The following is a 27,789-nucleotide window of genomic DNA, read 5'->3' on the forward strand; positions in this document are numbered from 1 at the left end:
AGATACGAAAGAAGATTGAATGATTTAAAAAAAAAGTATGTACAATGTATACATTTATATGTTTATGTGTGTTGCACTAGTGTGTTTAACTTACAGATTTTGAAGAGTAATATCTATTCTATGACTAGCCCCATCAGTCAATTTAATATGTCTATGCACCACACGAACAGAACCTGTTCCATAATCTACAAGCAAAACTGGATAGCCTTCATGTAGTTCAAGTGCTACAAAATCTAAAAAAAAATGAAAACAATAAATGACATGATTAGCAATTGATGTATAATAATGATAAAGTACCTTGAACAGCAAACAAGCTGTTATGATGCATAGGTCCAGCAAACAGTATCAGACCTTCTTCTTGATAAGGATTAACTTCTAACGAAATGTGAGAAGATTCACAGGCACTCAATGAAGGATATAAAGCCCAACCATCTCCAGTGAAACCGATTGAGATAATTTCACATGCTGGTCCCTCAAAACCTACAAATTATAAGATATTATAAATTAAGTTCAATAACTTCTTAATTGCATAAATAATTCATAGAGTTGAAAAACCAAAATGCAGAGAAAAACATGATTAAAAGTAAAACAAAATAGAAAAGATACATGTTATTTGATCACTTATTTAGTCATACATTTTTTTTCCGCACACATGTATAGAATTTCATACTGTTTGGAACACAATTTTTATAGTTTGTTAATAGCATACTGACCTTCCGGACATTCGCAGAATTATCAAATGGAGTTCCACCATTCTGACAAATTACTAGAGGCGGCGCAGCACAAGTACAATCAGCTCGCACAATCGCAGATACTCCAACAAAGCTCGTTTTATTTGTATAAACTACATAAGGTGTAGTTGACTTTTCTAAGTGATTAGTGCAACTTGATTCACAATTAACTTTCTCTTCCATACATTCATCAATATTTATCATAAATATATTTAAACCTAGTTCTTCTTCAATCTGTTTTAAAATATCAAGCAATTAATTTCGTGTTAACAAATTGTTTTAATTAAATAAATAAACAAACCTCCTTGTATGACATGCCCACTTTGGTATTAATTTTTTCTAGTGCATAATAAGGTGACCCATGAGCAGAAAATCTCACATCTAAAAGACTAGTATTATCATTATGATGCAAAACAGTGAACAAATCAACATTTTCATATGAAGTATTCAATAGTGTAGCTAATTTCAATCTAAATTTATCTTTCAGACTAGGTTCCGCAAACTATAAAAAATTATTCAATGTTAGTAATATGAATTGAAACATATTACGTAATATATCACAATTATTGTATACTTACATGGTTAGATTGAATAAATTGCTCGGCCGTTATGCCCAATAATCGAACTGATCCTGACTTATCTACTGCTTCCTCTGGTATTTCTTTAACTGTGATTGTCACTGATGCGTCTACTGAATGTCTTTCTATCAATAATGATTCCTCTGTCACCTATTTTAAATTCGCCAGAATTTAGACATATTATATATAGTTCAAAGATAATTGTATTTAAGAGAATAACATTTTCAAATAACATGTTGTATGAAATATAGATAGAATTTAAACAATATTTCATATGGAATGTATGCATTTGTACCACTGTGCATTTTGCCTTAAATCAAGCTGCATGAGCTTCCTGCCATGTGTAATTAATCGTCTTAATCACTAGGAAAACAATATTTTAAATCAATTTTGGGTAGAGCATTATGATGTGAGAAACTATTGCAGATCATTCAAATTTATATAATTTTTTTTATTGCACATAGAAAAATAAACAAATACATAATACATACATGGTGTATTTTCTAAAAACGCGCATAAATAATTTAAATTAATTTTTATATTCAAACCACTTTTCGTAGGACTATAATATTTACGTATGTAAATATAAACCAGGTACTCTATTGCCACACAAGGTTTCATCAAAAACTTAGTAAAAAAAATATTTAAGAATCAATTACGAAAAACCGGCCTGGCTATCATTTGTCAAAAACTAATCAACGCGATTCCCAAATGATATCTCAAAATTTTTGACTAAAACATGGTTGAAAATTTTTGCACTTTTCTGCCAATTCCAAAGAAATAACTTAACCGATCATATAAATAAACTAACTAGCGCGAGTACTTATAAAAATTAATTGATTAAATTTTTGAAATAGATTTAGCTGTTTTGGAGAAAACGTCAATGAAAAATCTAATTTAGACTCACATCAAAAAACGCTGCTTATTTTTTCAAACTTTGATGGATTTTTTAATTTAAACGACTTTATAAGACTGTAATATTTCAGTATGTCCTACAGAACTATGATATCTATCAAAGACTGAATTCTACAATTAAATAGAACTCTGCTTGTTTTTGTAGTAATAAGAAGTAGTATTTTAAAAGTTGATAAAGCTCTCTCACTTAACAAGGAATAAAACTTGAAACGGTTCATAAAGTTATTTCCATAGTTAATACTCAGTTAAAAGTATTTATTATATATTCAAAAAAAGAACATAATATCATCAAATTACCTTGAAATTGAGTCTATATATCCCATCCTGAGTACCCTGCCTCATAGTTATCATACCAGTATCACTGTCTAAAATGAACTTAGGGTCAACAAGACCATCCAACCATTCAAATCGTTTATCGGGCAAGTCCCAATCATCAGGGTCATTCACATATACTCTGCCGATGTCCGTATTTGGAGATTCACCCTATTAATAAATAAATCGTTTAAATCAAAATCAAATAGAACATTTAAAAAAATCATTTCTATACCTTATAATTATAAACAAATATTGAGCTTTCTCCTGGTTGCATTTTGTTATCATTGACATCGCCAATTACAACATGGAGTATGCTTACACCAGTCATAGTTGGTGTACCATTATCAGTTATAGATATGTCTATGAAGTAATCTTTTATTTCCTCCCTGTCAAAAGTCACTAGTGGGTATAGATATTTACCTTCTGAAACAAAATAATGAGCATCAAGAAATAAATATATATCAATTAGTTCACTACAATTCCATTTTTTTGTACTACACTTGAAGAGCATAAGGAATTTTAAAATTCTCTTCCAAAACTATTGCATAAAACAAATATTTCATTTCCAAAAATGTGCTACCCTCTAATTTTATATACAAAAATCAGATCCCGATTAAATCACTCCATAAAATGTACAGATTAGAATTTAAATTAAGATATTAAATATGATGTTAATGTACCTCTTATTTCAAATTTCATTTTCACATCATCAGAAGCCCTAAAATCAAGATCAAATTGAAAGGGTGGTCCATTTATATCTGAATCATTGTCTTTAGCAGTCAACAACACAATTGGACGATTTGGGGGTTCATTTTCATACCAAACGACTGGTTGAATCTAAAATGATAAATTTTTAATTTTATATTGTTATTATATAAAATAGCTTCCAAATAAATCATTATATCTTACGTTACTAAGGTAGGGAGCATTGTCATTTATGTCTTCTAATTCAATAATAACTTCGGTAGAATTACTGACACCTCCTGGTCCCCCATTTTCATCTACAGCAGAAACAATTACTTGCCATCGTGGAAAACCGTTTGGCGGATCTCTATCCAATGGCTAGAGATTTAACATAGTAATAATTAATAATATAACAAAATTTTAATAATCAATATTTTGTTAATACAAACCTTTATAAGTCTTAAACAGCCACTTTCATCAATAGATAGTAATTTTCTTTGTTCCTCTTTAACTATAGAATATACTATTCCTTGAGGGGCATTTCTGTTTGGTATATCTGGATCATAAGCTTCCACCTATTACAGAACAATGAAATTATACATTAAAAAATCGGTGTTTGTTAATATACTGAACAATTATTACTTACATAGGCAATACAACCCTCAGGCAATGTTTCTTCCAAAATGGAAACAGTAATATTCTGTTTAGTAAACTGCGGTGGATTGTCATTGACATTTTCAATTTTGATTTCAACTTTGGCTCTAGCTTCATAAATACCATCAAATGCTCTCACATTCAATGTGTATTCTGTTATATTTTCATAGTCAAGCTTATTTTTTATTCGAATTTTACCAGTTGTTTTCTCAATTGAAAACGCATCATATGTGTTACCACCAGTTATGGAATATTCAATAATAGATGCTGTAAATCGACATACATTCAATTATGAACATGTTATATGAAATGTAATAAAAAATTGATAAATTAATTTCACCTGTATCTTGATCTTTAGCTTCAATTTCAGTAACTAGGGCATTAACATTGGCATCTTCTGAAATGGCATCAGCGACAAATACTTCTTTTGTAAAATAAGGTGGATTATCATTTTTATCAGAAATTTCTATTCTAAACGTTTGTTCACCTACGGATCATAAGAATAATATTGATAAATTGAAAAAGTGCAAATTCATTTTCATATAGAATTTTCATGAAATCGCCAGACATACCAAAATGATATCTGTCGCCACCAGGTAGAAGTGCTGAAGGAGAATTGTCGTTCGCCCGAATTTTAACGTTATAAGCTTCTTTATCTTCCCGATCAAATTCTCGTAGAGTTGTAATGTTTCCTGTATTTCTATCGATAGTGAATAAGTCCTGATGATCTTCCAACGTGTATGTTACAATATTATGCGCACTTGTTGCGTCTCGATCTATAGCTTTTACCTAAAATTGAAAGAAATGATTTAAAATCAAATTATGTAAATGAAGAAAAAATCTTACAGACAAAAATGATGTTCAAAAAATTCATCTTGATTGAATATATCAGGAGTATGTATCATTACGGATTATAAAACTAGTCGAGTTATTGATTTATATTATACCTCTGTACTATTAATAGATGTTTAAATTTGAACTTTAAGAAGAGTAATATAATGAGTATTTTGATAAAGTAAATTATTTATAAAATGAATAAAATCATATGTAAGTAAATTCCAATTAGAATTAAATTCTACTTCCTGACCTAGGTTCGTCCAAACACACATGACGCATGATTTCTATTGTGACGAATAATAAAATAACGATCATTTTTAAAAACAGCTTACTGAGCCTTATTTTGGGCGCAACCAGCATATATCGGCACTCCGTGAAAATTTTTAAGACCGATCGGAGTAGATATAATTTTAGGATAAATGAAATATAAAAAAAATACATAAACAAAATTTAGATTATTTATAACATGAATAAAGCAAAAAGAACCTAATGCATAGTGGCACTAGAGAGGAATTCAAAGATTAGGTCGGCAGTCAACCTGCTAAATGAAACCATATTTAAATTGAACCTAGAATCTAAAATTTTAAACATACTGCATATTATATATGTTATTTATTTTTCGATATAATTGTGTTAAATATTTTGAATACAGGTAACCTCCGCATAATTCAGTACTTCTATAACACGAATTCGCTCTAACACGGTTAAAGAATTGAGACCATTTCGCATAACGCGGTTTAGGAAAGTTTTAATAAAATAAGAAATATAGTAAAACCTTTGAAAAGCAAACTTTATTTAATTAAACTACTAAAATTGGTAAAATCGCCGTACAATAGCTCAATAAATGTGATAAAACGAGTGCAAAAGATAATTAATTTGATATTATTAGAGCGCGTACGTTCTATCGAAAAAAAATTCTAGGATTATCCGAACAATATATTAAATAATTCTTATGCAATTCTCATTAAACCTTTTTTGCTAAGAGCAAGTAATCGCAAATAAAATTTTTTTGAAAAAAATAATGCACGGATCTGAAGATAGTATAGAAAACTGTTCAGAGGATGAGGAGATCTTGCAAAAAAAGGATCATGTTGGATTGCCCTTATTGTTAAAATTATGACGATAAAAGTCATATAATTCAAGTAATGTATATTTATAAAATGAATAAATGTAACAATATTTATTATAAAATCATGATATGTAGCATGTTTTTTTGAATTCTCGGAACGTAATCCCTCTTTTTGTACTAGTTCTTTGTCCCTTATAACAAGGATTCGCATATCACGCTAGTTTTCTGGAACGTAACTACCGTATTGTACGGGGGTTACCTGTAGTTTAAACCAAAAGCTACGGATTACAAATACATTCAATTTTAATATCTACAAATAAAAAAAAGTTTCGCAATATCGATCGATCATCACTCAAGTTTATTTTCCGTACCTGCATCACTGGGCTCCCTGGAGGTTCGTTCTCGGATACAGATCCAGCAACGACTTCCGTGAAATATGGAATGTTATCGTTCACATCTGTCACATGAACCTGAATTTGTGTCTCGGCTGCTAAATTATGTGCATTTTGTGCACGTACAGTCAAAGTGTATTCGGCTATAGATTCATAATCCAGTGGCTTAGCCAATATAATATGAGCTTTGTTCCCAGCCGATTCCAATCGAAAATTGTTAAGTTTATTCGTTTGTTCTGTACGACCAGTCACCAATTCGAAAAGTAGATCCGGTTCTAATATGTTCGACCTAAATTTAAAAACATTGAAATAATTTGAAATTAATTTCAAGCTATTTAAGTATCTTTATGCTATTTTTAAATATATTTTAATACAATAATCTGAAACTAATGAAAAGATAAAATTTAATCATCTTATGCCAATAATTATATATTATATGCAATAACAATTACTTTATAATGAAGAGTTTCCGCGTTGCATCAGATTTGCTTTAATTAAGTGCCATTAAGTTTCTATATGTCGAGAATATTACTGAAATCTTTACATCTTCTGTAGGTAAAAGTGTATTTATAAACAAATGTGCAAGAGCTACAAGAAACCTTAACAAGTGAAACTAACTTAATTTTGTTTAACATTGCGTATTGTTTTGCAAATCTTTATCTCCTATTAGAAAAAATTATTTATAATTAATTTCAGAAACATATTCTGTTAAAAGAAATGCAAAAATGTTTAAAACAACTTCTTTTATTTCAAAATGTTTTATATAATTTATAATTATTTATTAATGTTACATTAAGTGCAAAGAGAAGTGGTTAATATCAATTGAGATATAAAATATACTTTATATACCCGCGTAAGAGTTAAAGAACCGTAGTTATATTAATGTACCACAGATTTTTTTTTATCTAATAAAGTTCTTACTACTGGAACTAATTGAATTAAATTGATAGCTATTGGGACGCTTAGAAATTTATTCGGCGGCCAAAGAGATTCGAGCCCGCATTTAAAGCTCGTTTAAAACTAATCCTACTTAGTACAATTGTACAGTACAATACCAGCACATTTTTGTTCAACTTTTGTATGATTGATCAATTATTTTTAAAATATCTTTGATATACAATGGAAACGTACTAAGAATTAGTTATAAATGGTTTTGTTTAGGACAACATTTTATATTTATTATTTCAACTTATTTTAATAACAAAGTTACTAAAGTTAGGAAAGCAAACTGATTTTTTAAGTAAAGTTTTAAATTATGCAAAGAATTGTTATAAAAAACATTTATTAATATCGACATAATCTACATACGTATGAAATAAATCATAAGTTACACTTACACTGCTTGGATGGTGATTATAGGATCTGCAAAATTTTTGAAATCTTCTGGCATGCTTACTGGTTCATATGGACTTCCAATAAAACTAGGCGATTTCTTATTAGACTCGACTACTTGAATCTCAAGCTCTATTTGATTCGATAGTGGTGTTTCGCCCTGATCCTCAGCTTTAGCCATAAGACGAAATTTATATCCAGGACTTTTCTAAAATTTAAGGAACCCATTCTTTCAATAAGCATTTTCATGGCATGGTTTGCATTACATAGAAAATACTTTAACTTACATCGATTGGTTTTTGCAGATATATAACACCGGTACTTTTATCTATTCTAAAATAACTATCGTCCAGAGATCCTGATTTAAGCGTGTAATGGACAACGCTATTATTTCCGTTGTCTATATCCGTTGCTGATATTCTCATTACTTCATGATCTACCTTCAAATCTTGCGGTACTGATTCCAAATATTGCTGAAGTTAAAATGTAAAAATAAGTTGAATATAAATAGAAAAAAATATAAATATTATTGAATATTTTAGTACAATAAGTTCATATAAATGATTTACAATGGCACGCTTATGGATCAATTCATTCTGTATAATAAAAAAATATTTAAACACTGATTCATTGTTTCTGTAAACAATATAAAACAAAATTCATTTCAAATATACATATATATTGTATTGTATATAATAGTGAAGAGAAATCTTTCAAATCCTTAATTCACGTGATGCGTATTTAATAATATGAACTTTAAAATCATGTGGCAAATTACAAAACAGCTAACTACAATTATCCGAAATCTGAAATGTGAACTGACGATCATAATATTATAGTTAGATACAAAACAGGTTGATAGTTCTTCAAAATTAAATTATATACAAAAGGATATTTATTTTGTTTTTGTCTAATATAAAAGCGTTCTCAAGCGGGTTATATAGTTTATTTAGATTATAAACTATCTTGGGTTTCGTGTTATGGTTTATAATTATGTTATTTATGTTATCCATAAATTGTTGACAAAAGAAGTAACAAGCTTGAGATATTGTATTTCTAAATAGACATAGGTACGACATAGTATACGAATAAATGATCATTTTTGTTATTGCAACTTATTGACGCAATTTATATGCAATCACCTTTTCTTGCTATTAATAGAGAACCTTTAGGATATAGATTTAAAAAATATATGCATAGCTCTTAATTTAGTTATTTATTGGTTTTAATTTAGATCTTTCGAGAAGGTCAAACTGAAATTTTGCTTTGCTCTGAAATTATTCTGGCGGCGGTGTATCCAGTTGTGTGAACATTTACACTAGAGATTCCTGATTTAGTAACAATGATTTGGTATAAAAAACACAAGGGTTAAAGATTTAAAGAATTGTTTTTAAAAAAAATGATAATATTATGATAAGAGTCATGTACTAACAGAGCAGAATTTCGTTTATTAACGCAAACTGGTTTAAAAAGATGAATACAGATTCAGCAAATTTTCTGAGATCACCATTCTATTCCTTATATAAAATAATAGGATTTTTGGTATTGAAAGTATGATTTAAACTAATGGCATGTTCGAAAAACATTATCTGAAAGATGAATATTTTTAGCAAATAGCAAATTTTCTGAGGTCACCATTTTTTTCCTTACGTAAAATAATAGGATTTTTGGTATTGAAAGTATGATTTAAACTAATGGCATGTTCAGAAAACATTGTCTTATACTGATTTGGATTTTTAGAATTACAAATGTGTTGGTTCATTCTCTTAGATATATTGCGAAGTTTCGCCAATATATTGAATATATAATGAAAAGTATGGAAGCCTCTGAAAATATTTCTATTTATTCGTTTTCTTCTATTCCGACGATTGGCTGAAAATCAATATCAAATCAATATGTCTCAACGTCAAGCAAAAAAATCTAATTATATATATATATATATATATATATATATCTTCTATATATATAAAAATAAGTCGGGTTTTCCTTCCTGACGAAATAACTCCAGAACGCACGAACCGATTTCGACAATTTTGCATTCGTTGGAAAGGTTTATAGCTAAGAAAATTAGTGGTACATGGCATCGTGCCCTAATGCAAATTGCTGGAACTTCACGTACGAAAAATTCGAGTAATAAAAATAATCAATAATTGTTTTATTGCAAATAGATTATCTTCTATATATATAAAAATAAATCGGGTTTTCCTTCCTGACGAAATAACTCCAGAACGCACGAACCGATTTCGACAATTCGTTGGAAAGGTCTCGGGCTCCGCAAGGTTTATAGCTAAGAAAATTAGTGGTGCATGGCATCGTGCCCTAATGCAAATTGCTGGAATTTCACGCACAGTAATTAAAATTTCGAGTAATGACATTAGTGAGAATTATCAGAATTATGCTTGGTGAAGTCAACTAGCAATTCTTGCCGCAAAGAATAATGATGTACACGCACTGAATTTCACCATTCAATCAAAAATTGCTGGCAATTTGGTGACATACCAATAATTCCGACTGGTTTTTCGTTTGACTTCAAACAATTGCAATTTCCAGTTCGCCTTGCGTTTGCAATAACAAGTCGCAAGGCCAATCGCTTAGTGTTTGTGGGATAAATTTCAAATAGATTATTTAGAAAATCATTGTTTTTCACATGGGCAGTTATACGTTCCCTGTTCACGGGTTGGAAAACCATCCGCTTGGTTTGTGTTAACGTCAGACCAAAAAACAAAAAATGTGGTTTACCAAAGAGCACTTCAATGAAACGGATATTTGGCGGATTCACTTTCATTTACTTAGAGAAGTTCTAAAAAAACTAAACAACACTTAATTTTTGTAATCGAAATAAATTCATTGTTGTGCAAAATCAAATTTTTCCTTTTCAAATATAAAACAAACAAAAAATTTCTTTATCTTTCTCACGAAACCATCTGGTGGCGAAACGGAGTTCGTCGGGTTTGCTAGTATATATATATATATATATATATATATATATATATATATTTAAAGAAGAGTCAAATTGGGACTCAAAACGTTTGAATCTATTAAATTTATTTTAAGAAACATATTTTAGTTTTCGTTCTATTTTATTATATGGATAGTTGCTTGTTAAGAAGTATTTCGTTTAATCAATATATTTATCACCATCTGAAAAATTATATATGTGTGTATGTTGCTCGTACGTCAGAATTAAAACGAATGAGTAAGTTCGCAAGAAGTGAATGTAATATCGTAGTGAGTAACTAGCGCAGATCAAGAAATAATAATATAAGCCACTTACGACTTTATCAAAGACAGGCGAGTTGTCGTTGATGTCTTCTATGTTGATGCGAATGACACACACGTCATCCAGGGGCGGCTTTCCGTTGTCGGTTGCGCGAACCGTCACATAAATCTCCTTCTCGCGGGCAGGCTCGTCTCGGTCGAATGACTGAAAATATGAGTTTGATTGAAATTAATAAAGGAATATAAAGATCTGGTATAATCAATCAATCTTTTACAAATACTTGATCAGGAATAAAAATATTACATACGATTCTGAAGCGAAAAGTAAACTGCTTTGAACCCATTTTGCGTAGTGTCATCTAAGCTTAAAGTAGGTACAAATCTCGGAATTCGAGATACCCAGCTGTAAGTCTGTAAATACTTGTATATTTACACCCTAAAGTTGTCTCAAAACCTATAAATGGTAGGGTGTCAATACCATATGTAGTTTTTGAGACAACTTCAGTGTGTCAATATACAGTATTTACAGATTTACAGCTGGGTATCTCGAATTCCGAGGTGAACTTAATATAATGACTGAACTACTATGTAAGGAGGCGTCCAATAATCAGGTGAGCGAGTTTTTAGGGATTTTTACACTCCCCCCTCCTCCTGGCGATACATGGTGATATTCAAATTTACCCCCCCTCCCCCACCAATCATCACGTGTATTTTTAGTTACGTGAAAAATCTGTATAATTGTTCAATTTTTTTTGAAAATTGTTTGAACTTTCTTAAAAAAATTAGTTAAAAAATAAATACACGTGATATCTTACTATACCCCTCCCTCCCCCACGTGATATTTCGTGATTTTTTGTCGACCCCCCCTCCCCCTAAAAACCTCATGTGATTAATAGACGCCCCCTAAGTACTGCAAATAATACAAAATGATAAAATCTTAAATAAGCACAGTGTAAACTAGGAAAATTTATTGTTATAAAATGTAAATAATAAGCATAATATAGCAAGGAGTTGTTTTGTTTTAAGGGTAATCTAGTATATCAGTAGAAGCATGAATTTGATGCATTTTTTTTAAATTTTAAAAAAGTCAAACATTTTTATATTTTGTTTGCAAGTTATTGATTCATATTGATTCAAAACTAAAAATAGTTTAAATTCTTGTTTAATAAAAATGAAGTTTGGATTCTAGAAGGTGATGAAGTGAGGGCTTCCAGAAAATTGGCATCTATACATACCCACGATTTTGGCCCTCCAAATAATCCGCAGGAAAAAATTTATGTATATATAGTAATAATGTCGCAATCGCATGAACTACGGACTGAGTTAAAATACTTTTTTTTCACAAAATATCGACTTTCTGAAATAAAAATTTTTCTCTAATATTCTCAAATTTTTTTAACAATAGTAAAAATCGGAATTTGGGTATGAGCGTAGTTCATACTGAAGAGAAGTCGATAAAGAAAATTTAAGTAAATTTGTAAAATTTGAGAAATCTGTGTATCATATCGAAATAGACAGTTTTAAAAAAATACGTTTAAGGATTTGAGGTGGAAAGAAACACAGAACGATTATCGTGGTCAAATAAATATACCTCCAAAAATAATTTAAATTTGAATTTGAAAAATCCTCTTGCACATATATTCTTGAATAGTTAAACTTTGAATATATATATATATATATATATATATATATATATATATATATATATATAAGTAAAGATTTTTTTAAATTTCGAGACCAGAATACCCCCTTCTGAAAAATCGTTTTTTTTCTATTTCATATTTTCAAAGCTTAACTATCTAAGAATATGGGTACGAGAAGGTTTTTGAAAATTTGAATTATTTTCGGAAATATGGCATTTTACTGACTCGGTCTCCATACTGGTTTGGCTTCACGCAAAATTTTAAATGCATTTTTCTCAGAACAGACTTTTTCAGTACTGTTGACACGATTTCTCGAGTTTTAATCGATCGATTCACTTGAAATGTTCTGAGAGAGTCTTGTTTATAGACCTATCTATAGCCCGAACTAGGATTACCTCCAAATTCTATTTTTTACTATTTTTAAATTCGAGAAACTCAAAAAACAGTAAAAAAACACTTTTTTCAAACAGTCGCCAATTTGTAAAAAATTTTTTTTTTGCTCATAGCTAGTTCGGACGATTGCGACATCATTGTAGATTAATAATCTTTTTATTTTTTGCATTTTCGATGGCTAGGAGGGCTGAAATCATGTCAAGACTGAGGTGCCAATTTTATGAAACCACCCACTTCATCAGCTGCCAGTTTTTACAATTTTCAACTTTTTTATTTTTTAATTTTTGTTTTGTATTTTAATAATATTAATAAACAAGTGGTAAAAAAGTGGATAGTAAAAACATTCATTGCTTTCATTTACGACACTTTAAAAATGACCTAAAATTCATCGATCTACACTAGAATACCCCCTTAAGGTGGACTTTATATAACATTAACAGCGCCACCTTTGATGAGAATCTTATAACTAACTTATTAATAAGTTTACTCTTCTATTATCTATGAATAAGTTATTGTAATAACTCAAGCGAATACATTTTCAAAAAGTGACTCACATGTCGTGTCGTGATATTGCCAGTTTGCGGGTCAATGTGAAACTTGAGACGCTCGCCAGGGGCCGCCACAAATGCATACTCAACGGAACCCCCGGCGTCGGGGGGATCCTTGTCCACGGCATGAACGGTCAATACTGGAGTCCCATATTCTTGTTCTTCTTTTACACTCGCGTGATATTGGCCGCATCGTGTAAATACCGGTTTTCTATTATCACGAACCACCAGTTTGCTACTATCGCTCTGCAAAATTAAACATTATTAATAATTATCTTTAAGCTTTAATATTGGATAATAAATACGAGTGGAAAAGGTTAATACAAATTAAAGGTTGAGTAGGTATATCATTTTATTTTCATAATCATAAAAACATTAGTCGAAGTTTTGCCATTAGCAAGCTTAAAAAATATTTTGACGCCAAACTGATAGTTTGGAAAACAGTATTTTGTACTATGTAAAAGAAAATTGAAGCGACGACACTGTCATCGAATTACTTTAATTATCTATAGTAAGTAATAATAATAATAATAAATAAATATATTTCAGTAGATATATATGTGTACATAGCATTTCTCATTTTGGATTTTTACCCGTAGGTATTTCATCCTTCATATTTGTTCTATCAATACAATAATAAGTATTTCAGATATACAAGTTGTGACATAATTCTGTGACAAAAAAGAGGAAAGAAAATTTATTCCCCAAAAAAAATCACTTAGCACTATTTATAATAACACATAATAACTCAAAAAGGAGAAAAACAAAAAAAGATTTATTCACTTTGAGGGAGAATATTTGCGTCGAGCCAAGTTTCAATTGCCGCTATGGGTCGATCAGTATATATTTTGGCATGGCGTGATTGCCATACCAAATATCATCTCTTGTGTATTGGCCGAGGCCCGCGATGTTCATATTAGGATGATCCCCACATTTTAGATAAAAATTCTCAGTGAGCTTTTTTATGTAGTCGAGTATTGTCGGTACGTCAGTCTGTTTGTGTATGTATTTTGAAGAGTAGTAATGTCTAGTCAGTGGGTCCCTTATTTTGTTGAGTACAAGTCGTAGTGTCTTATTTTGTAATGTCTGTAGTTTCCGTAAGTTAGTCTTAGTCGTCGCGTTCCATGCCGGAGCGCCGTATGTCAGTATCGGTCTTATCAGTGTCAAGTAAAGTGTTCGCTTGTTCTTCACGCTTAGCGGGCCGTTGTGGTTCAAGAGAGGTCTCAGTAGATTTAACATCCCGTAAGCCTGTCCAATTTTCGTATTAATATGTTTTGTGAAGCTGAGTCTATGGTCCAGGGTCACACCAAGATATTTGACATCTTTGGACCACTCAACTTCACAGTTTAATACTTTAATTTTGTCTAAGTCAGTCAGTCTAGTCATGGCATTTCGGCTCTTAGTAAATAAAATTGCCTCCGTCTTTTGCGGATTTATCTTGATCTGCCATTTGTCAGTATATTTCGTCAGCTTGTCTATGTGTGTCTGTATCTTTGTAGTCAGTAGCGTCGGTGATCGTGATGATTTGTATATGGCAGTGTCGTCAGCAAACGTCAGTAAGGTGGTGTCGGCGTCAGTGGGTATGTCGTGAATGTAGACGTTAAACAGTGACGGTCCCAGGATCGAGCCCTGCGGTACTCCCGCCGTCACTTGTTTAACCGTCGAAAGTCCGTTGTCTACTTGTACGGTAAAGTTACGGTCTGAGAGGTATGAGTGTAATGTTCTTGTAATGTATGGTGGAAAATTCAGTTGTATGAGTTTATGTATAAGTCCGTCCATCCAGATGGTGTCAAACGCCTTCTCGAAATCAAGCAACACCAATCCGGTATGGTTTCGTCTGTTAAAATTGAGAACAGTATTTTCTATGAGTTTTGTCAGTGGTGTAGTGTGGAGTGTCGTTCTTTGAAGCCGTATTGTGTGTCAGGTATGATTTTGTTGTGTCTTATGTGTTTGTTAAGTCTTTTGAGTAGTACCTTTTCGGCTACCTTACTCATTGTGTTGAGGAGGCTGATCGGTCTGTAGTTCTGTGGTATGTCTGGCTGTTTCCTTGGCTTCACTATTGGAAATATGGTGGAGGTTTTCCAAGAAGCGGGAAAGCAGCCTTTTGTCATTATTCTATTTATTATCCGGGTAAGTAAAATGTAGGCGTTTGTCGGCAGTTGTTTAAGTATTATGTTTTGTAGTCCGTCCGGTCCCGGTGCTTTTCTGTTCGGTAATTTTTTAACTATTGTCTTTATTTCAGAAACTGTGGCAGGGTCTATTCGTAAGTCTTTGTCCCTGTGGAGGTCAGTGAAGTTTTGAATTGTCTCGTGTACGTCTTGTTTCAGGTCTGCGTTTGACATATTGGCATTTTTTTTTTATGTATGTTTTCAAAGTTTTTTGCCAATATTTCCGCCTTGTCTGCTGGTGTCGTTGCGTAATTGTTGTCAGTTAATTTGAGTGGAGGTATGGATGTTGGTTTTTGCGTCAGTCTTTTTGCTGTCTGCCAAATTTTGTGTGGGTCAGTATTTATGTTCTCGAGTCTTTTGGTCCAAGTGTTGTTTCGGTGATCACGTATTTCATTGGAAATAATTTTTGTCAGTCTGTTCACATGTTCCTTGAGTAGTCTGTCACCGGTACGTTGCCACAGTTTCTTTATATGATTTTTAAGTTGTATTCTCAATAAAATGTGTTCTGGCAAGTCGTTGGCTGGTGTTGTTCTTGAGTCTAGTGTCGGTATAGTCTGTTGTACGGCGTCTGTGATTGTCAGTGTAAGGTGTGTTACAGCCTCCTCAATGTCAGTGTTGGTATCGATTGGCATAGTGTGTCGTGTGTTGTCTGTGATGATGTCTCTGAAAATTGGCCAGTTGGCTCTGGTGTAATCTAAAAATTTGCGTGTGGGGGTCTGGTCGACGTCTAGTCTGTCTGAAATGGTCATGAAAACTGGATTATGGTCAGAGTTGAAAAGTGTTCTTGTTATGGGTTCGGATGTTACGTGTAGATTTTTTGTCAATGCCAAATCGATCGTACTGTGATGGTGCGTCTGTACGGTGGCGTATCTGGTCGGCGTGTCAGGAAAGTGTAGTTGTGCGTCTGTGGTGTTGTATTCGGTCAGGTATTCGTAAAGTCTGTTTCCGTTTGCGTTGTTGAAGTTACAGTTCCAAGTTGTGTGTTGTGCGTTAAAGTCTCCTGCCATAAGAACAAATCTATTCGAGTCCAGTAGTCTTTGTAAGTCCGTATGTTCTAGTCTGCTTGCCGGGATGTAAATCGATATTATGGTTACTTTTTGACCTCTCTTGTATACATTAATAGCTGTTATTTCAGAACCGCCCGCTGTCAGGTTTGGCACTTGCTCGTGTCTGATGTTAGACTTAATCAAAATCGCAGTGCCGCCCCATCCGCGTGCGTCGGTCTGTCTGTCGTTTCTGTAAACTTTGTAATTGTTGATATAGAGTCTGTCCGTAGGTTTTAGGTGTGTCTCGTTAATCAGTACTATGTCCAGATCGTATTTTGTTATCGTCTGTCTCAGTTCGTCAACGTTGTTTTTAAGTCCATTTGAATTGAAATGCATTATTTGTAAGTCTTGCGATTGGTTTATGGTGATGAAGTAAGAAAGTTCAAAATTGTTGTGTATTTGTCGTTATAAGTCATGTTTGTGTTAAGTGTTTTGTCAGTTTGTATAGCTCACTGAAAATTTGCTTTACCTGGGGATCCGCAAATAGCTTCCTGATCTCGCCCATAGCAGTAAAGAGTCCTTCCGGAGTGTTGAGGTCTGGATCGGGTTGGCTGCAGGCAGGCCGTGTTGGTGGTTGCGATAGTGCAGGCCGGATCTGTGATGATGCAGGCTGGACCATTGTTCGTGAGGACTGGACCATTGATCTGTATGGTGACGATGGGATAGGGAGTTGAGGATATTCAGGTCGGACGTTAGGACCATTGTTGGTGGAGTTTACAGCTGACGAGAAGCTCCTCGTCAGTGGCACTGGTGTTGGTGCTGGCCTATACGCTTGTCTTCTCCTGAGAGCGTCGCTTTCCTTCTTTTCTTTGTAATTAATAAGAGCGCTGCATTTGGAATAATTTGCCGGGTGTTCGCTTTTGCAATTGACACACATCGGTGCCTCATGTGGTAGTTTTTGGCACGCTCCTGGTGCGTGCACATTGAGGCACTTTATACACCTGTACTTTAGGTCACAGGTGTACGATGTGTGACCAAAGTTCAAACATTTGTGGCACTGCAGCGCTCTATTCTGCGGCCTATAGGCCTCCCAGGAGAAGATATGTCCCCCAATATTTGTAATTCGTTTTAGCTCCGACATATTCTGGTCTTTATCGAGGAGAACAATGTATATAGGTAATTTGTGTTGACCACCATCTGAGGTTTTCCTCTTTATCTGCACTACTTGCCTGGCTTTAATCCCTTTTGACAGGAGATCTTCATGAACCTCCGCCTCTGTAATTGATGGATGTAGACCGGTTATGGTTATTTTTTTCGGCATTTCCTCTTTGATTGTGTAGGTATAAAATTGATAATTGCAGTCCCTTAACATGTCTTTGATTTTTTCGTGTTCTATAGCGGTGTCAGTGAAAATTTTGTGTAGGTTATTATGGAGGTATTGATATTTAAAATTAATTTTAGATGTTTCTCTTAGATATTTAATTGCTTTTAAATCTATTTGACCTTTTATGATAATCGGTGGGATTTTTGCCTCTTTCGTGGTGGTGTTTTTGGGTGTCACGGTTTGGACGCCTGAGGTAGTTGGTTCCGACCTAGTAATGGTTTTCTCAGGCTCCTTGTTCTTTTTCGCCCTCTTTCGGCGTGTTACTTTCCTGTAGTCCTCACTCTCCCTATCAGTATCCATATCTGTACGGTCCGTGAGCGCATCATATTTATTTTTTAGTGCAGTACTTGTCTGCACGTCCATCTTCTGATTTATGTTCGACATCTTGAATTTTTTCCCAGGCCCCTGCCCGGGAATTATTCTGTTTCCTGAAGAGTTTTGCGCACTGATTTTAAAATTTATTAAAAATGATATAAAAAGACTTCACAATTTTGAAAAAGAAAAAGCACTTGCTAATGGGTGCTTACTTCCTCCCCATTAGCAACCCCAATCCGGGGTTTGGGAAGAAAAGTATGCAAAAGGCACGTTCACCTTTAAAATTTTGACAGATATAATAATATATATCCAACTTGTAAGTATTAAGCCCGGTGCCTTTAAAAAGGCAAGATTTAGAATCAATTCCGGACTTAATACTTATTTCAAAAAAACACTGACACTTCACTGAAAAAACAACTCTATAGTAAGTTATTAAAAATGGCTATGATATATTATACGTATCCGCATTTTAAAATCAGTAAATCAAACTTGTCGGTTATCAAACTTTTGTAATCAGTTCAGAATTATTTTATAGAATGGGCACAAAAATTATAAAATGAAGATAGGACTAAATTTCACAAAATATTTGGAGCATCCTGAAACGCTAAAGTACAAATATATTTAAAACTTAAGGGCAATAAGAAGCCTACGATAGATAGTGATTAAAAGATGACGAGTATTTTTACGGGGCCCGCCTATAGTGTGTTAATTGAAATTGATTGAAATATTAGTATTAAGACGTAGAATTACACCTTACTGCTGCCTTTACCGTTATCACTTTATACAAAAACTAATTACCGCACTTTTAAATATTTGTGTACACTGTAATTATTAGAAGAATGAAGAACGACAATAGATATAGGGGCCGTTCAAGTATTACGTAAGCACTATAGGGGGCGGGGGGTTGTTGATTTGCTTATTTTGGGTTGACATGGGGGGCAGGGGAGTCTGGATGATGATTACGTCATAGGTAGTATTTTTATTTTTTTACATTAATTGCGAAATATTTACGTAAGCATGGGTGTAGGGGTTAAGAGCTTTGCTTACTTTTGCTGACAAGGGGTATGGGAGGGGGGGGTAAATAATTGTAATAAATCTGCTTACGTAATACTTAAACGATCCCATAAGAATAGAAAAATTTTATTGAATGGTTGAGTAACTTGTGCAAGCAAAATTTCTTAATATGTGTTTAGTCTCGCAACTTACTGAATACTAAATTTATAAACTTAAAAATATAATATAAAAATTAAACTGCCTGGAAGGGTAAGTTCACAAATATACTAATACAACTCTAAAATTAGGAAAATTTCTATAATCAGTTTAATATGGATGCCAGCAATAAACTTAGTCCATTTCTTTGAAAATTGTAAATGAATTTACAACCAAGATAAAATTTGATGCAATAATCAGTATCCCTTTGTATTGAAAGGGATTTATATAATAATAGAACTGAAAGATTTGAATTTACTTAGGCTATTTTTGAAAGAATACTTAATATGCACTAATATCCGGTGCCTACATAAAGTAAATAATATTGTAATTATATAAATATTTAAAACGAATTCTTAACAAAAATGATAATAAACACATTTCAAAAGAATCCTTAACAATTAGTATGGTTTACTTCGGTTTACCCTCCTTCTCCCCTATCAAAATCCTTACTATGCCAATGGTTATGTTTGGGACGAAATCAAAAGCTAGCTACTAACTCCTATTTGGAAAAATGGCTAAATTTTCTACAAATAAGTAATAATGGCAATACTATAATAAAATCTTTAATCTATATAAAAATAAAAATCAAATCTTAAAAGAAGTGCTATTGTATAATCTTTTCTTTTGAACGAATATGTTAAATTCTTGATGCAAATAAATACATACATGACAAACTATTTATATCATGCAATTTGACTCTATCCATTGACAGAAAATTCCGTAACTAATTTATATTTAATTATTGATTCAACGTAAGTACTTTTATATCTAAATATATGTTTACTTCAACTCAGCGCTTTATACATGTAAAATTCTAATCGATCCATTTTATATATAGAGCGTTCTTATCAATTTCATAGAACAAGCCGATCGATTTGAAAGGCAACGAGATGTTGATCGAGGATAAGCTTTGATGTGACGCCAACAAGAGCCAGACTAAATGTTAAAACTGGAAAAACAATCGAATTGGTAACAAACTATGAAAATAGCACGATTTTTACGGCTGTGTTATTGGAATGAAATTTGAAAAAAAATATTATGAACAATTTAATGGTAAAAACATAGCACTTGATAATTTAAACAAATTTGGTAAAAACATAGCGATTAAATTTGTTATGACGTTTTAAAATTTAAATATTTCTTTTAAACATATTTCATTCCAAACAGTGCATGTTTACCATTGCTACTAATTTATAATGATAAATCACGATATCTATCACAATCATCAATGCTTTTATATAAAGAACTGATTGTGAGTATGAATACTGTTAAAAACAAAATGAATAACCATTGAATAATAATAGATAGGAGAACACGTTGAATGAGAATGCTTGGAAAAATATGGTAGGACGGGGCACAAAGGTCCAATTTGACTTTGAACAATTATATCACAACAAATACCACTGTTATTAATAACAAATTATATCAAACAAACAACTATCTGACTATGTTCAGTAAAACTTCCAGCTAATTAATTCATCATAGTAGAAACATGCTGTTTTTCAAAAACTTGTGCAACACACTTGTCCAATGTGTCATTTTAATTTTAGAGGGATTTTACAAAATAATAGCTACATTTTTCTACTATTGCAAAGTATAAATTTCATGGGTCCATTTTTTAATGGAGATAACACTGTAAATAACCTTTGATTTGGTATTTCGTCAAAAATCTTCATCAGCAGAGTTGAAACGACTATTTATTTCATTTATTTCTTATAAAATTGCTTTTAACTTAATTTACTTTTGTATTTGCTATTTTTATTTTCAAAACTTTTGCCATGGTAAAGGTTTAGTTGGTCCTTTTTATCCCACCCAGGTGTTAGCTTTTATAGAGATGATATAAAAAAACTTGAATCTAAATTAAAATTAATAATACATCTTATGAAATAATTAAAAAATATATACCTAAAAATTATATTAAGGTCTCGTAAACTAAGCAACAGTACTCAAAACCAAACCAAATAACAACAAAAAAAAAACTTTTGTTATGAATTTTCAAACGATGTCGTTTTGCCCCGATAGCAAATTCTTAAGAAACAAGATGATAGCAGGTTTTTGTTACACATCCTTTTACCTCTACTTTCAAATATTGTTATTAAAAAAATCTTAACTTTACTGATTTCTGAGATAAGTGGTGGACCTTTTTGCCAGCGGACCTTTAAGCCCTATCCACTCAACATCTCCCAAAGTCTTATTTTAAGGTGAAGCAATAGGTAATAAGTAATTAAAGTAATAGGTAAACATCGATATCCAACTTTTTATCTATTCACTCTAAAAAAACCGTATCAGTCGATTTCAATTTTTATTTAAATTGATTTAAATATCTATGCTGATAGATATTGCTATATGGCAAATTCTACAGTTTTATTGAAGCTATGCAATAATAAAAAAATTAAAACTAAAAACTGAATTTTGTTTATTTCAAAATAGAAAATATGAGCACTATTTTCTGCAATATTCGGATTTCAAAAATGCAATAATTCAAACGCACATCAAACAATATTGACGACCATTTTTCAATATCTAATAATATATACAAGCTTTCCGTCTAATAACGATAAAGCACGATAAGTCAGCTAGATATTGTGATACGAATTTGATATAGAAACCCTATAGAAATATGTGATGGACTTTTATTCAATTAGTCACGCATATGATTTGATGTTTGAGAGCACGTCTACTTACTAAATATGGTTTCATGCCTTTTGTACTTTTTTAGATTAGTTAATGCATTAGTCAAAGTCGATCGTAGCTTGAAATATGATCTATTCACGCTTTAAAATTATGACAAGGTAATATAAAGATTTAGTTACGTTGAACACTAATAAGGTATTATAGTGGATACTTTCACATTCACAAACTGTGATTATTAAATAAGACAAATATTTGATTGTACACGAATAGTTGAATAGTTGAAAATGGTATCTCTTTAACCACAAATATTTTTGGAAATTAATTCCATGCTATTTTGATATATTTTGAATAATTTGTCCATATAAAATTCATATATAAACTAATTTCCAAACTTTACTATAAGTAATTTTATTTCTAACACCTATACCCCGTTTTACGCGGTACACGTTTTACACGTTATCGATCTTATACGGTTTATGAAAATAATGTTTTTTAAACAAAATTTATTAATTTTGCATTTACACAAAATTATAAACACTAAACTATAATTTGCTTTTTCTGCAATAATATTTTCATTGATTAACTGTCAAAATACAACAAATACATAGTACTGCAAAATGTATGTTACAGTTACTATTATTATTAGTCTTGGCAAGACTCTGAAATAATATTATTATCATTGATTACTGCTTGCTTATGAATAAAGAAATAAATAAAGTTTATGTCTATGATGAAAAATCCCTGTTTTATGATCAAAATTAAATTTTATGTGTGTGCATGCTAGTTCGTTTAAAGTACCAAAGCAAAGAGCATAGTTGTTTTTAAACTTTGTTCTTAATTAGTGTTTATATATAATTAATTGCAAAATGAATTCCTAATTCTACTTTTTATCTAAATTCAATATTTAAATTAGTTTTTTTATATTTTTAACTTCCCGAAGGTTTATGTTTTCATCAAAAAATCCGAATTGCTAATTTTATGTTTTCTCGACGTTTCAAGCCATTCTGAATCAAATGAGACCAATTTTGGAAAAAGTATGTGTGTGTATATGTGAACAGATTTTTTGCCGTAAATCAATGTTTTCTCGAAAACGGCTGGACCGATTTCAAACATTTAAAAGCCACTCGATGTATCTCGATGACTATTGTTTGTCAGTTTTGTGCGATGATTGGCCAAGCCGTTTCATTATAAATCGCAGAAAAGTGAAAAAATTTTCGTCTACGTTTTAGGCCTCAATTCTGAATCGATTTAGAAAATATAAAAACCGTTCGAAAGATATTGGGAATCGTGCTGATTAGTTTTTGGTAGAGATCGGCCGGGCCGTTTTCTTGTAATAAAGTTTAAAAAAAAATTCGACGATTTTTATGATTATTTTTTTGACGGTAGATACCATAGTCTTGTAGATCATACTAAAATATTACGGCCCTACGACAACTGGTTTAGCTTTAAAAATTCGTCAAAGTTTGCAAAAATTAGTATGGTCTTTTTGACATTTGTCAAAATTAGAACTTTCATAGACGTTTACTCAAAAACGCCTGAACCGATTTCAAATATTTAAAAAGCATTCGATGTATCTCGATGAGGGTTATCGTTTCTCAGTTTTGTGCGATGATCGGCCGAGCCGTTTCTTTGTAATTTGGAAAAAAGTGTTAAACCTGTCGTCCACATTTAAGCTCATACTACCAAACCGATTTAAAAAATCAAAAACTGTTCGAAAGATATTAGTTTGGGAATGATACTGATTAGTTTTAGGTTAAAATCTACCGAGCCGTTTTCTTGTAATTAACTGTTTGAAAAAAAATTAAGCCGATTTTCATAGAACTTTTTTTGGCGATATCATGGTCTTATAGAACTTACTAAAATATTACGGCCTTACGACAAGTAGTTTAATTTTAAAAATGTATCAAAGTTTGAGAAAATGAGTAGTTTTTTTACGGAAAATGGTTCAATTATAAAAATTATTGATTCTTCAAAATTTGCCTTAAGAAAATACTTTGTGATCGTGCGTTCGTTTTCAATGATGGGTAATAAATCTACTCGGAATACTTATAATCACTCATAAATTAATTTATTTTTTATTAATTAAGTCGATTATTTACACATTTCGGGAAGTTCATGTAACTTGCCTCAAGGCAAAATACCAATACCAACTAGTTTTATTATTGTAATAAATTAATATTCTTTATTTATTAAATGTGTTTGATGATAAATATATTAATATTTATTTTTCGTAGAATATGTTTGTTACTCAATATATTAAAAACAAATTATTACAAATTATTTGTTGTTATTGTTATTCATAATTTTAAGACAAAAAAAAATAGATAGAGTTCCTGGTCCAAATAAACTTATCAAAGTGCGGCAAGTGGTTAAAATTGTGATAATTAATTAAAGTTGGCGCGCTTTTAAAAACTCTGTATTAGACTCGTGTTCGTTTTTTCTAATTAATGTGCAATATTTCAACCATTTGTCCAAATAACTAACATTTAAAAGAAATTGTAAGAAATTAAATAATTTTCAATAGTTTCTCAAATTAAAATGCTCTACATCGACTCGGTATACTTTTAAATCACTCATGTATTATATATTTATTTCTTTTTGATTAAGTCGTTTACTTACAGATTAAAACCTCAATTTAACGTTTAATTTTCCAAGTTTATATACAATTTTTCGTATTTCTTTCTAAACGCAAAATGATTTCGCAATCAATACGCATATAATTTTATGAAGATTTTCCAAATTTTCTTAAATTTTAAGTGTCCTACACCGCCGTTTGACTATATTATTCTAATTAAAAATTGAAGGTATATAGGTACATAAAATATGGGTAATGACAGAATATATAAATAAAATCACAATGAAGTAATTTCAATGTTGAATTAGTAGTCTACCTAAGGCCCAAAATCAGCTCAGGGGGGGTCATGTATCCCGTGGCCCCCCGTGGATCCACTACTGTTTTATAGTGATTTTTGTTTAGTAGGGTTTATTAATATAAAAGTGAATTTGTTGATTTGCACTTTTTCATTGAATCTATCCTCCGTGTAAAGGGAGTGATATGTGTAATTAAAGCTTATACTCAAATAAAGAATGCATTACCTTAAAATTTTAATTCAAAAGTCTAAATTACTTCTAAGAATTGCCGTTATCTGAATAAATTTAGGAAGTCATTTTTCTACTAGCAAAAGTTAGCACTACAAAGTAACAACAACTTTGAATCTTAAAGTTGTAATTGATGTAATGTTATACAAAGTTATAGTTAACTCTATATTATTAAATCACATGCGCTGCTTTTTGAATTGACAATAAGAATTTAAAATCTACAATTAAAAAAGCATAACATCAGATTCCTGTGCTATCTGAAAGTAAAATATGGAAGAAATGTTGATAAAACAATGTGCCTTATCACAAATAACCAAAAACATACAATAAATATGTCAAAATAATACATCATATATCTATGTCCTATTACAAACATAAATTTCCAATACTCACAGATAAAGTGTCTATTCTTGTTTGTCTAATGGTCCGCAGTCGTGGTTTATGCCATATATTGTAACTGTCATAATCTGTAAATAATAATTAATTTTTGATTAAATATTGATAAAAATTTGATTAATATTAGTAGTCATAATTTAAGGATAATTTGGAAACATTTTATGATAGTGTTAAATTTATAAGCTTGCATCATGACTGATAGGACTTAAATGATAACTTGGTAGTATGGTTTTAAATTCTTATAGATATAAGTAAAAGCTTTTACAATTATACGTATAATCTTATTAAATACGTGTAAGATGTCTGCTAATAGTTGAATTTGTAAAATAGCTTATATTTAAAAACCTATTAGAATATTTAAATAATTTTACTTTTAGTAAATTTATGGTATATTCCAATGTTTGGAATTAAATTTTACTATTACAGATTTAGTTTAGACATTTTAATTATTCATATTATCATCTAATGTATCTTAATGTACCTTGATTTTGCAAATTAGCTTATATTTAAAAAAGCTGTTAGAATATTTAAATAAGTTTATTTTTAGTATGTTTATAGTATATTTATGTTCGGAATTGAATTTTACTATGATAGATATATTTTAGACATTTTAATTATTTATATTATTATCTCATAAATCACAAGTATCACTTCTAGGTAAATGGGTTTCCTTTCTTATTATTTAAAATAGTAACATTTCGGTTGCATAGAGCAAAGTTCAGTTTTGATGTGCGTTAATAAATTAACAAACAACCGCTAAAAATAAACAAAATCATTATATTTCTATAAATAATTTTACGAAACAATATGCAAATGTGAAACGCACATTCAGTTTGAAAATAGAAACGATTAGAATAAATAATTTTCAAATAGAATTCATTTCAAATAAAGCAAATAGCTCTTTCTGGGGTTTACTGCATTAAATTAAAAATCATCCCTATGAAAGAAATTGTAATAACATTCATCACATAGGGATATATTAACAGTTGGTCTTCTAAAAGCCACGTTGTTAAGAAAACATTCATGAAAACGACTTTCAAATAAATATATAAACTAGTGGTGCCTTGCATTCTGTCCTAAGGCAAATTACTGAAATTTTCTGATAATGCAACATTCGAGAAAAAATCTACAATCAATAAAAACTATAGTGGGGTGCATGGCATCGTGCCTTAAAGCAACTTGCTGGAACTTCCCGTACCGTAATTAAAGATCATGGTACAAAACCCCAAAAAATTTACACAAAATGAGTACTCATTATTAAAATCTCTATAAAAATAGCTGATAATTTGATGTACATATGTCCAATGAACATTTTTTACCGCCAAATGACATTTTTTTAACTTATTTTGCTGAGAGTCCTAGACCTGCCTTCTCAAAAATTTAATCTTTTTGAATTATTAAAATCGAACGCTCAGTTCTCTTAAAAACTGAGTTACCGCCAAAAACTAATTAGCACGTCTCTTTATCAATACGAATCGAATGTTTTTTTAATTATTCAAATCCGGAAATCGTCGACGAAAATTTGTATCCGCACATAAACATACATCAATTTTTTTTAAGGTATGCCAACATGTTCAAAAACCTTTGAAACGTAAAGATATATAAACATTTTCATTATCGATTTTTTTGCGATTACTATAACTTACCCTACGTGAGGTTAAAAAAAATGTATTAAAGCTTATTAACAATTGTTTTAAATATTTCTAAATAGATTATTATAAATACTGTAAGTTTCTTAATTCGTATTTTATAGACAAAATATAAAAGCTTATAAATCAGGCAAAGAACGCTGTTGTAATTCTAAACGTTATATTTCTTGGTTCAAAAAAACGGAAACAACATTTTTACTCATTATTAAAATCTGTATGAAATGCCTGATAAATCTATGTGCTAGGTAATTTTTGAAACTTTTTTCCTACATGTCCGAAACTGCTGGACCTGCCTTTGAACTAATAAGCATATCTTCCATTAATAGGAATTAATAAAATTTTTGAATCATCCAATTGGCTGATATGTGCTCTCAGAATCGTAAACTAAAAATTGTATCCAAACATATACAAATACCATGTAAATATATGCAAAAAAAAATATTTTCGATTTTAATGAGAGACTCTACGAGAAGTTTAATATCAAATCAACTTCAACATAGTCACAAAATCATCAAGTAGTTATTAGTGTTAGTGTTGATTTTGCCAAACTTTAGTATTAGTTTTTCAAAATATAAACGTATAAATCATTATATATTACATTTCTTGCAAAATAATGTTTCAATTTTTCCGAATAAA

At 31.0% G+C, this 27,789-nt stretch overlaps 1 protein-coding gene across 1 annotated transcript in view; it reads right to left on the minus strand.

Moving 5' to 3' along the window:
* Positions 1–97: 97 nt before the first annotated feature.
* Positions 98–27,789, minus strand: part of LOC113367041 (DE-cadherin-like) — a gene marked incomplete at its 3' end in the record, with an annotated part of 48,691 nt that continues 20,999 nt past the window's right edge. Inside the window, 20 exon segments of the mRNA XM_026608671.1 lie at positions 98–233; positions 298–480; positions 714–731; positions 734–965; positions 1,033–1,233; positions 1,310–1,459; positions 2,522–2,707; positions 2,772–2,962; positions 3,220–3,376; positions 3,449–3,601; positions 3,673–3,798; positions 3,870–4,144; positions 4,218–4,364; positions 4,450–4,666; positions 6,155–6,464; positions 7,513–7,715; positions 7,795–7,980; positions 10,782–10,931; positions 13,317–13,556; positions 25,502–25,575. Of these exon segments, the coding sequence (XP_026464456.1) occupies positions 98–233; positions 298–480; positions 714–731; positions 734–965; positions 1,033–1,233; positions 1,310–1,459; positions 2,522–2,707; positions 2,772–2,962; positions 3,220–3,376; positions 3,449–3,601; positions 3,673–3,798; positions 3,870–4,144; positions 4,218–4,364; positions 4,450–4,666; positions 6,155–6,464; positions 7,513–7,715; positions 7,795–7,980; positions 10,782–10,931; positions 13,317–13,556; positions 25,502–25,575 (3,535 nt within the window).

Source organism: Ctenocephalides felis, unplaced genomic scaffold (genome assembly GCF_003426905.1).
Source record: "Ctenocephalides felis isolate EL2017-DRISC unplaced genomic scaffold, ASM342690v1 CF-g0.4_SCAFFOLD_01170, whole genome shotgun sequence".
Classification (NCBI taxonomy): domain Eukaryota; kingdom Metazoa; phylum Arthropoda; class Insecta; order Siphonaptera; family Pulicidae; genus Ctenocephalides; species Ctenocephalides felis.